Source organism: Athene cunicularia, assembly GCF_003259725.1.
Source record: "Athene cunicularia isolate RWA chromosome 1 unlocalized genomic scaffold, athCun1 chr1_part2, whole genome shotgun sequence".
Lineage (NCBI taxonomy): Eukaryota > Metazoa > Chordata > Aves > Strigiformes > Strigidae > Athene > Athene cunicularia.
In genome coordinates, this window is record NW_020799092.1 from 51,610,050 (window position 1) to 51,622,632 (window position 12,583).

General features: G+C 35.4%; 1 protein-coding gene across 25 annotated transcripts in view; it reads right to left on the bottom strand.

The window, feature by feature from the left end:
* NRCAM (neuronal cell adhesion molecule) overlaps positions 1-12,583 on the bottom strand; it is a 115,382-nt gene that overhangs the window by 21,097 nt on the left and 81,702 nt on the right. For 16 of the 25 annotated variants that reach the window (XM_026868077.1, XM_026868067.1, XM_026868069.1 and 13 more), the window contains 4 exons: positions 11,109-11,313; positions 10,179-10,301; positions 8,988-9,164; positions 7,832-7,867 (listed from right to left, as the gene is read on the bottom strand). In XM_026868077.1, the coding sequence (XP_026723878.1) occupies positions 7,832-7,867; positions 8,988-9,164; positions 10,179-10,301; positions 11,109-11,313 (541 nt within the window). Of the gene's footprint in view, positions 1-7,831; positions 7,868-8,978; positions 9,165-10,178; positions 10,302-11,108; positions 11,314-12,583 lie in introns of all 25 variants that reach the window. The other 9 variants (XM_026868073.1, XM_026868072.1, XM_026868070.1 and 6 more) reach the window with 2 other exon arrangements.

Here is a 12,583-nt window from a genome sequence, read left to right on the forward strand (position 1 = left end):
ACAGAACAGTTCTGAAATCAGCTTCATTAACTTTATGGATTCATGACACCTTTAGACACTGGAACATAAGACATCAGATACTGGAAAGCCAGTATCAAAATACTCTGGTGTGAAGGACACAAATCACCGGAATGCAAGAAGCTGTTCATTTTAAGGTGCTGTGTCTTAGTGCTGACATTCTTGTTAGACAACAATCCTTTTCACGGATACACATAATGCCCACATCTACAAAAAGAAGTGCTTCAGCATCCTGTAATTAGCCACTTCTTTGCTCATACCTTAATTCTTTGTTTTCCAGTTACACTTGATACAAATGGATATATATGTCAGTATTTTTGTTTGGCTAATATTAATGAAAAATAGATTTTAATAGTTCTAAAAGTATAATTAAAAGAGGATGCTCCTCAAAGGCATGACATTAATTTTAATGAAAATGCCTCACTTAGTTTGCCACTGACTTTTCTATCCTGCTAAAAATATATTTTCTGTTAGAAACAAGATCAAAAATACTTTCCAAAAGGACCGGGAAACATCAAGAGATAAAACCCTACTCTCAGTAAAGACAAATGGCAGAATTCCAATGGCTTCACCTACACCAGAAAATAAAGTGGGCAAAAGCCCTGTTCTCAAGGCAAGAGGTGCTGCACAGATTTTATCTACGTACTTAAATTACTTTCTCCTCAAATCATGATGCCTTTGTCCATATGGCTGACTGGAGGAACTTCCAAATTAGTTTCAAAGAGAAAATGTCTTACTTTGGCATAGTAAAATAAATAAATATGTATACAAGCCCCTAGCACAGACTGAATAATATCAATAACATGACTAGAAAAACTATAGTTTCTGAGCCTTTTAAAAAAATACTTAAATTATGCAAATTCCACCAATTCTCCTGAAAATGTATTCTTGTGACTACAAAATTTTCACAATATCAGGTTTTTTATTCCCATACTTGCATCAAATTTTTATTCTTAACTCTGTGCCAGTAGTAGTCATTCAACTCTTCAATCTGCATTAAACTAACTGCTCCCACATTTCAGGTCTTTGTAGGTAAATTGTATTTTATATAGAATTTATTTCCCCAATCAAAAATAACAAGGAATATATATTTAAATAATAAAGAATACATTTATTTCTTGGCTAAAACCATCTGAACAAAATCAAATAGAAAGCACCAGATTTTAAAAAAGCCATCTAGGTTGCTAAGTCAACACAAAACCTCTATGAAATACCAAAGCCAGAGCTGTCTATGGGAAATCTAGCATGTAACCATATACACTATAGTAATGCAAGGGGATTAGATTCTGCTTCTCTGTGCCACTTGAAGGTAGCAAGAGGAAAGAATAGCAGGCTCTAAATTTAGAAAGGTGCAGAGTCTGAGATTGCAGACAGGATATATAACTTCCTTCCTTATTTGCACACAGGAACAGGTGTTTGTGACAATCAGCATCTAAGCATTTGTTCTGTGCCAAGAAAACAACAGGTTTATATTCTAAATACAACTTTGTTTTGTTTCATCAAATTGTATTTTCTCAAACCCGTATTTTCCTGGATTTTTGCTCTTCCACAGAAGATGTCTAATTAGCAGCACAACTGTAATGACTGATATTTGTCATCAATGTTAAAGACAGACAAAACTATTTGCAATAATCTGTTTCAAAGTCTTGCAAACAGATGCCATGGAATTATACATAACTTCTTCCTCCTCATGCCTGAGCACTCGGGGATGAAGGAAACTGTCTCACCTTGTGTGAAAGACTCCAGATGACAGGCAGCTGCTGTAACACTAAGCAAAGTTGATAATCACCTTCCCTGTAAAACTTCCATCTTAGCTTGTGTTTTGGATTTTTTTTCTATCTCCAGTTTACAGTTTCTGCTCTGATTAAAGAGTTGTCTGCTACATTAAAGACCTGGTATCTGGTAAATATCTTTCTATTCATATGATTGTATGTAACAAAAAAGTTGGCTCTGAAAATTACCTTCATTTCCTTGGTGTCTTAGTTTCTAAATCCTCTCAAGTGACTGATTTATGCTTACATTTATCAGATATACTCTTATCTGATTCTTACCAATACCTGTTTGTATAGAATTATTCATGTGTTCTATTTGGTTAAATTTAAGTTCTGTTTTTTTCCTATTGAATACAATGCATCAAGAAATTAGTTCAGCAGCAAATTAATTTTAAAAATCACTGGTTTTGTAATTCTTTCTCTTTTTCACTACAGCTTTATCTAATTTTCCAGCAGGCCTGGAAGGCTTTAGTTAAGTCTGTTAAATGTGCCTTATCTGCCACACGAATACACACATAAGAAGATAAGAGATGGCTGATGGATCCTGAGGTGATGAAAGCCTAGACTCAAAGTGGTTACAACATTTAAAGTTTGTCTCCAATATACCCAGACTCCTGTCTTCTCAAACTGCACAACTCTAATGATAATTAACCTCTTAGTTCTTCACTATATTTCCCAGCACTGTTCACAGATACAGAACGTGTAATTGTCAGCTGGCAGAAACTCTCAGCATGTGCAAGCACCAGTTGGTAAAAAGGGGGAGCACAAAGCTTTGTCTCAATGGAGGAGTTTCAGTAGCAGAGCACTGTGCTCTCTTGATCTGTAACCATGCACAGCACTGTGCAGCAGCACTGACAAAAGCATCACTCTAAAACTGATGGGAAAGGATTGTTAATAAGTTACGGTTTTTATACAGACCAATTCTTATTCAGTTGCCTCCAGTAAATTAAGCTCTTTTATTTTATTCACGCTACGATATGACACAAAATTTAGCTGGCATTTCTGAGCATAGTTTCATTCCTGCAGCGAGATATGGTATAAAAGCACTTGACAGCTGTTGAAGAAGAGACCTAAGCTCAAAGTAAAATTTTCCTTTCTTTTCAAACTAATTCCAGGGTGGTTTTAGTGGATTTTTTTGTAGAGCTGTATTTAAACTTCCAGTCTTTCAGGAACACAGTTCCTCCAAGTAATACAGTTACACTTGGACTGCAGATTCAATACAATTTAATAAAATGTGATATGAGATATGAATATATTTTAACAACAGAACAGGTTATCTCTCTCTCTATTTAGTTCAGCAAACAATGAATTAAATGATCCCCAAAGTGACTAAACTTCAGAAATTTTCATGGATCCACCTGATCTCCAGGAAAAAATGGTAGATAAGTTATAAGCACACATTTGAAGATTGGTGTCAAACAGAAAAAAAACCAAACCATAAAGCAGTATATCATAGAGAATTAGTTAAAATGCATACATAATGAGAAAAATAAATTCAAAGGAAAAAATCCACACCTACACACAAGATAAGATGAAAGAAAGGTAATAGATTCTGCCAGAGCCTGTAAGACACAGAGAAGGGTTTTGTTTTTGTTTGCTTTTAAACCTACAACTTTTACAGTATGAAAGTCAAGCCTTAGTGTAACAATTCACTTACAATTCACTCTTATAATAAGAGTGAATTCCATTTTTGGCAGTGAGTGATGGACATTAGTCAATCCTAAGATTATTTAGGCCATTGCAAGAGCATTCCTGTGGAGCAAGAAATACAGAAGATGAAGAAATGGAAGAAATTATTTCACTGATAGCCATTTAACATGGCATGGATTTTGCATGACATCTACGATGCAAAAGGTATTTACAGGAATTTTTGCTTTGCAATAATCATAATTTTCTCTATCCTAGCATGCAAAGTATCATCATTGTTCCTAGCAGACTTAAAGGAGGACAGAACAGTGGTTCTGCATAGCAGGCTGTACTGACAGAATCACATAGATATATCATGAAGAAGTCCACTGGAAAAGAGTGCTGAAGGAGCAGTACAAAAATACTATAATCACTTTGAAAAGAAAAAGCAGCTTGAAGTTGTTAGCAAAAATACGGAGACATTATGTGCAATGATTCAAAAAGGGAGGAAAACCAGATGGTGGGAAAGGAAAAAGATTTAAAAACAGCATTTTGTATGGAACAAAGAAAACTGAGATGATCCTATCTTCTACAAAGAGATGAGAGATAAGAACTCAGTTGAGAATGAAGAGCTGCATATTAGAGAATCAGTCAGAAAAAAAGAGTCGTTCCAAATCCACAGGTTAGACTACTTGTTTTTCTATCTTGCAACTAAAGTATTTCTGTCAATAATACTTGAGATGTGGAGTTCACATGAAGAAGGCAGACCAGACTGAGTACCACATTGACAGAAAGTGTTAGCTTCAATTAAAGGCAACTGTGATCGCACAACCTATTTTAATTGCAGTTCAGGACTGCCAGTTAGTAGTGTCTGTGTGCATGCTGAGTACAAGTCCTTGCTTTCAAATAAAAATGTCAACTAAATCAAAAAGAGACTGAAAAGTGAAACGGTTTGGGAAATGAGACTGACACGTCATGTCAGTCATGAACATGTCAGCTAACATGTCAGCTTACAACAAACACAATAATGAGCCCCTGTGACTGTTTATTTTAATCAGCAACTTTCATTTCTACTACTGGTCAAATGTGTATTCTCTTCCTTCCTCTATAGACCAGTTATTTAAAACTTCTAATGGAAAAGGGTAGAAAGGACTTTACTCCAGTGATCACCTCAGTCACTTTCCAGCTGCTACTATAATTATTTTACATGTAATCAGGTTCTTATTCCCCCATTTTTTCTAACCTCTGTTACCTCATGCCTGTCATTAGATCTCAATACATAAATGGCGATATAAGTGCATATTGCTTATCTAATACTGGGTAAAACATTATGTTTTACATATATAGTTTTCAGACATATTTAGAATACAGGTTGCTAAGAAGAAAAACAATTATTTTTTCTTTGTAGTGCCACAATTTGAGCAAATTTAAGTCATTCATAGCATTACAGTATTAGAAAGGAAAAAAGATAGTGCAAGTCAAATAGGAATATAAACTATAACAGGATAGCTTAGCTTGCCCATCTAGTAGAATAATGTGTCTCATGATTTACTCGTGGGCTTGTGAGAGAATGACATGATGCCCTCTGTTAAGTTTCCCTTAGAGAAGAAAAAAAAAAAACCCTCAATTCTTTTAATTTGTCAAGATCCACTGCATTTCTGCTATCTGATGCAATAGCACTGTTTGTCTGAAGAACTTTTTTATTAGGATGGTGTTCATATTACAGGAAGACAATAATTTCCTCCTTATACTGCCCCCAATTTGAATAGACCTTTTAAGTTCTATTTACACTACAGAAAAATAATTATTCCTTTATCTAAATCCCTTAGCCTTGACGTCGTATTTCATGTTTTAATCTAAACTTGTTATTTTACCTTATAGGAAAAATGCACAAAACTTGCTTCTCTACTGGTCTAGAATATAGGGGGTATCTTAACACCAGTGCAGTTATTCTGATCAGACAAACTGAGTTGAGACAAAGTGTGAAGTGCAGCAGTAAGCAGACTGTGGTTACTTTCATTGTTTTAAAGTAATAAAAGACAATGAAGACAGGCCCACGCCTATCTAAAAAGATGGCAAAAGCCACATGGTGTCAAGAGACAATGTATTTCAGAACTACAAGTAAAAAATATTGAGACACTCTAAGATCCTTAGATTTAGCGTAGCAATATTTCCCTCTGCACTATAATCTATAATTTTACTCTGAAAAGTGAAATATGTCCAAAGTTGCACAGCTTGTCCAGGTTAAGATGATCTGAATTCCTCCAGGACCTTGTGTCTAATGTTTCTGATTGGCCAAGTTGCAGGTCTTCAGTGGCAGCTAGCCAGCAGAAAACACCAAGTACAGAAATTTCGGTGCAATTTAGGCTGGCTAAATCTGAGACATATTGTCTTTTTAACTTCCAAGATGAATGTGCTCAAATGAAAGAAAAAGGATAATTACATTTTTTCTGGCAAGTTCTGCCTTTCAAAATGAAAAACAGATGTTTCTGATAGATCTTGACAAAGTTGAGAATATCTAAATTTCACTTTCTCCCTGGTGTGGCTTTGGGTCCAGATTAGTAAGAGCAGTATATACGTACACCTCCTGCACTTAATGGAGGAGTAAAAATTCCCTGCTGGATACAGTTTCTTCTTGAGTGGGCTGAGTATTTCTGTCTTTCAAATCCACCCACTCATGAGACCAAATAATTTGGCACTTGATCTTGATAATACGATCTTCCTTTTCCTTCCTCATAGTCCCTGATCAGTAGTGAAACAGATAATCACGTTAATGTAAGTAACCACTGAGAACATTCATCTCAGACCTGCAGCAACTCAGATGTCCTAACAGATGTCATGGCTTTAGTTCCATCCTGTTTGCAGTTCCAAAATTTTCTTTGCAATTGTAAGAGCTAGATGCTACGGGAATATGTGAAAACTTTGAAACCATAAACGGCATGGAACCAAACGAAGACATCTGCTTAGTTTTCAGAGAATCTGAGATGACAGCTCTGAAATGTGAGCTGCTCCAGCTGATCTTACAAACAAGAGGCTTTCTTATTTAGCCACAAACTGTGATACAGCTATAATTAGACCTCAGTTTCACACAGAGAATCCAGTTTTCCTTGCATGAGTGTTTATAGTCAGCTATAAATAATGAGAACTTAATTTACATTTCTGCTGTTAATGTCCAGGACTACAAGCCAGTTTGATTGTTCCAATCTGTGCTGACTTCTCAGCTAAAACCAGACTAAAAAACAGTAAGAAAGACTTGGCATTAAAATAAATCCACAACTCCATACCAGAAATGCATATTAGAATACACTTACATATACATATATAAATATATATATATTATATGCACAAATGCATGCACATATACATATATATAGTCTGATTTATACCAGATTGAGTGAATGAAGTTCTTTTTTATGGCCATTATAATTTAAAACACCTGATCATCAAGTGGAAAGAAAATATATGTAAAACAATTTATGCTGTCCCTTTCAGGTTTGTAAAAAATGTTGGATATTTCATGTACAGATTTTCATTTGGGATGTGTATGATCTTAGAATCTGAAGCACAGATGTTTGTTAGTGTTAATGACACCTCTGTGATAAAATGACATACACGTATAGAGACACCTTTCTGACTTACAGCTACCTAACAGTCCTCAGGACAACCTCTGCTTCTGACAGTAAAGGTATAAGAACTGTGTGCAAAAATGTGAAGAACACCTTGTTTGGCAGAAGAATGGCATCATAAAGAGCTAAATACGACTGAATTCAAGAATAAGGATGACAATAGGTTCCACTCGCTTGAAGTATCCTCAAATATCCACTCACAAGATCTGTGAACCTAAGACATTTGCCCATATATTCAATTTGATACTTGAACTGAGTAATATACAGAGGGTATTGTCAGTCATCTGACTCATATGCATAGCTGGCTTGCAAATGAAATAAATGTGATCAAATGGGTAGCATTAATCAGCAGTGAGAATAAGAATGTACGTACTTTTTTAAAACAAAAAATGCACATGGCACAGGCAGTAAAAAAAAATCTCCCAAAGTGCTGGTTTTTTCTACTCCAGCTAATCAGTGCTAGCACACCTGAATCCTGAATATTTATGACAGTGACATACATCTGTTAAACGTTCAGAAATAATTAGACTTTGCTGAAGATAAGCTAATGAATTCCCCTGGAACTCTGTGGCAAAATAAACAGATGAAAGGTATTAATAAGCATTCTGGATTCCTTTTTTTTTTTTTTAAAAACCCAAACAACAAAACCCACAAATGTTTTCTTCCAGCACTGCTTAATACTTTGTATAGCAACGTTTAGTTCAAGATTTTCTGTCCTTACCACTGCAACTTCCCCATTTGTAACACTGCAAAATCCACACATTAACAAATCATGCAGTTTCATTTTACCTTTGCCTGCACCTACAGCAGGACGGAGAATACCAGCTTTAATGGAGGAAAACAAGAATAGGAACACTATATAATTAGATACAACACCAAAGGGAACATACATATATAATTTCATTATAAACCAGAAAGCATGCAGACTAGGTAAAATATATTAATTCAAATAAATTAGAAACAATCCACTTATGCTGAACAGTGACAGACTATCACAAGACAAAAATTAATATACATGCATTTACAAAATTTTATTGCTCATGCTTGTTAAGGTTTATGATTTAAAATAAATGTAGTTCATATGCAACCTTAATACACTATTAGAGAAAATGCATTGCATGCCAACTCATCTATGGCAATTCCAATAAACTATAATTTTACTAAGCATAAAAATATGTAAAAAGATGGTATCAGAATATAATTTTAATATTAAGATGTGCAAAATCATAAGATTTCCCTCCCAAATTTCCCCTTTGCTTTAAATTACTCTTATTATATTAAGCTTTCATATTTAAATAAATAACATCTTCAACAAAAACATTGCCAAAATCAGAGATCTAGAATGGTTATAAATGTAAGAATCACTAGTGACAGGACTGAACAATATACCTGAAGAGTTTTAAATATTAGACAATGTTACCAGTTACTTGGGGACATAGCTGACAAATTTATTCTGCAGTCTTTTTGAAGTTACAGGTTTTACCAATTCTGTGAAAAAAGTTTAGACTTCACAGAAGCTGTTGCATCCTTCAGAAGAAAAATAATTTCCTCTAGCCATAACGCTGCACCATTTCAGTATTGTTCTCTGTGACCAGAGGAGGTCAATGAAGCAGAATAGGTGAATGGAAGAACACCACTTAAAATGTGAAGTTATATGAAACTCTGAAGCCCAGAAAAGCCAAAGTCTTAGAACTTGTAAGTTTATATCAAAAGGAGGGGATTTACACCTCTTTTGGGGCTTCCACTACAGTAGAAAACCTTTGCACATCTTTTCTTAAAAATGATTTAAAATCTTTTATTAGTGTATAATACAGTTAAGAAAGCTCTAGGAAAAAAAATTTCCTAGGGGCTATTTTCTTAATAGAATGAAGTAGTAGCAATATTTTTAATAATATCTGTAGTGTTTCTAAAGACAATCGCTTTCCTTTATACATACCCATCTTACCTTCATCCATAATTGTTACTGCTTCCTCAGTTATCTGACTTCCTGATCCAACTGAAGTTTGTGCATTAAAGTAAAACTTGTACCGTGTGCTGTAATTTAAATTTTTTAATATCAAGCTGCTCTCGTTGGCAGGAATTCTTATCTCTACTAAGGGACCCAATTCATGTGTGTTGTTAACTGTTGTTAGGAGAAGAAAAAAACAGTTAGGAAAATTGCCTACATTATCATTGTATTAAAACAGACTATTTTTGTTTGTATTTATTCATTTTGTTTGTCTGCTGCATTGTTCATTTCAAGCTATATGAATGATAATCTACAGTTTCAAAAGAGTGTCACCTTTGTGTAAAAAGGTTCTATGTGAAAGACTGAAAGTCAACAGGGAGATAGGAAATACCTACAAGTTTTTTAAGTTCAAGATCCATTCTTGTAAGTATCTGAATCCAAGGCAACTGAGTCCACATCAGATCATCTGATCTTATACCCATTTGAAACATTGATCATTAAAAAATTCTGAAACTCTAAACTAGCTGCCTCATAATAAAATCAGTATACGTAGGAAAAAAATACTGAAGTGACTTGTATCTAATGCCAAGGAACTCTGGAAGTTGGTAAATTGAAGAAAATAAATTTCCTTAATCTGTTCCATGCACACAAAACTCTTAAATTTCAAGTGTCACTGCTGAGAAATTTCTGGGCAAGTAAGCAGTGGCATGGGGACCCTAAGGAAGTAATTTATAGCTCCAATACGTGTAAATGGGACATTTATGATCTTTTAATTTTAAAATTAAAATACCAGGAAAATTGAAGAAGCAGACAACAATATAACTGAATGTATTTTGATCTACTTCTGATGGTATTTTCCCTGTAGTTAGAATATAGGATTTATAAGTGGTAGTATCTTGCTTCTAACTTGGCTGTCATATGCAGGACTTCACCTCCATTATTCTGTGAAGCACGGTTTGAATAAATAAAAGTAATGGAAAAATGCTAACTTTGTACTTGAGCAAGTGAAGTTTTCAAAATAGAAACATCTATGTTGCCAAAATATAGTATTTTTTAGAAACTTGACATCTACAGTGTAATCATACCTTTTCTATGTTATAAATTGAACATAATTTTTTCTTAATAAATAGATTGCTATTTGGTAGACATACTGTCTAAGTTAGAGTTATATATTCATAACTAACTTACTTGGCTGAAACTTCAGTATATATGATGTCAAAACACCATTTGGATGGGTAGGTGAACCCCACTCCAGAGTCAGAGAGTCCAATGTTGGGTTAGTAATCTTCAAAAAGGAGGGTGAGCTAGGAACTTTTAAGAAGAATATATAGTAAATACAAAGTAGATTAACTTAAAACAGCTCATGAATTATTAATTCGTAAAAATATTACAGTATCGAGCCAGATTATTATTTTATGATGTCCAAGATACAAATTCAGCAATTACACCTCTGTGCTGGTTTTGTCTGAGATAGAGTTAATTTTCTTCACAGTAGCTAGGTTGGGCCTGTGTTTTGGTTTTTTGCTGAAAATGGTGTTGATAATTCAGGGAAGTTTTAGTTATTGCTGGGCAGTATTTGTACAGAGCCAAGGCCTTTTCTGCCTCTCACCTCATCCCAACAGCGAGGAGACTGGGGGTGCACAAGGATGGGGGTGCACAAGGAGTTGGGAGGGGACACAGCCGGGACAGCTGATCCCTGCTGACCAAAGGGACATTCCATACCGTATGGCGTCAGGCTCAGCATGTAAAGCTGGGGGAAGAAGGAGGAAGGGGGGGACATTCAGAGTGATGTCGTTTGTCTTCCCAAGTAACTGTTACGTGTGCTTTCCTGGAGGTGGCTGAACACCTGCCTGCTGATGGCAAGTGCTGAATTAATTATTTGTTTTGCTTTGCTTGTATATGTGGCTTTTGCTTTCCCTATTAAACTGTCTTTATCTCAATTAATGAGTTTTCTGACTTTTACCCTTCTGATTCTCACCCCCATCCCACCAGAGGGGAGTGAGCAAGTGGCTGTGTGGTGCTTAGTTGTCAGATGGGGTTAAACCACAATACATGCTTAGTGTTCTATTTTTGAATATACCACATTTAAGTTTATTTTCTAGCTTTCTCATTTCATACCTCCTTCAGGGGTCTTAAATACTTTGTCTGGGCTTGCTGGTCCTTCTCCTTTACCATTAACAACTCTAACATTCAGCTTGTAAGAACTATAGGGCTCCAGCCCTGGCAACATTCCAAAAGTCTTGTTTCCCCTGAAAGTCAAGATCTTTTTCTCTATATGTCGCCTACTCCTTCTGGATAGACTCTGCACTTTCCAGTAGTAAACCTAAAGAAAAAAAAAAAAAAAAAAATTGACAGTGAGTGTTTAAGTGTCCTGGTTTTACAAACACTAAGCTTTTCCATGAGTATTCATGAATTATAAGTAGGAATAACTGCAATTTTAATAAGATCACATGCAACACAGTGTAGAGCTTTCTGGCTCCAGAAACAGACCTTGTTCAGAAACAGTCATGTCTACACTACTGTGTAAAGACTATCACCTGCCAGTTCTGCTAATGCTCAAATCCAGTTTGGTTTGGAACTGCATTAGTATGTGATGGTTCTCATATTTCAAGTCCATTGGAGAGGCAGGACTCATTCATCCATCCATTCTTTCAGTAAGATGCCTACAGAGCTTCCAAAGCAGACTTGCACTTTGCCACCTTATATGTAACACACCTGACCATCCTTCTCCTTGTGATGTGGAAGCCAAGAAGATATTTTGAAATGGGAAAGAAACCAAAAGATCTGTCTGGACTTGAAAAACACACAAGTTCTGAAAGGACTCTGAATGGAATGATTCCCACCTAGGGGCAAGAAGACTATTCTTCCATTTATGTGACCATTAGGTCAGACCACAAGGCTGATTCTGGTGTCCATTTTGCTGACTGAGTTTTTAAGAAACTACAGATGAGCCTCGGAGGTAATTACCTTGACTGCACTCTCCTTACTACACAGTCTACCATGCTATCTGGAAAGATATAAACAGGTGCTCCTAAAAAGACTTGTGTTACTCCTAGGATTGTCACCTTCAAATACATCATTGTTCATTTTTCACAGCATAACTTCCATGCATGATCACACACTAAAACCAACAAAGCAATGTAAATGGGTTAAAATTCTGGTTCCACTTAGGCCAACTGAAAAACAACTCTTCAGTTAAGGAAGCTGGGATTTCACAAGAATTCAAAAAAAAAGAACTGTTAAGAATTACAAAGCCCAACTAGATAGCTGGTAAAGCAATGTTACACTAACACCAGCTTTCTATTGCTAACAACATACCATTTCACTCTAGTCACTGTTAAATGCCTGTGTTTTACATGGCTTGAGTTAGTATTTTTCAACATTGCCAGCTGTCATCCTGTAGCTCTCATTCTAGCAACTAGTGTAGAAAGCCATTTATAAGTTAACAAAAGCTTGAACTGTTGGTACTATTAGTATTGAAACTTATAAGGTATTGTGATTTTTAAGAATTGTTAGCTAGTGACATTTCAAAAAGCACATTATTATAGGTGGGTCATCACTTGTCACTAGCCAGGCTGAAATTAATAAACTGT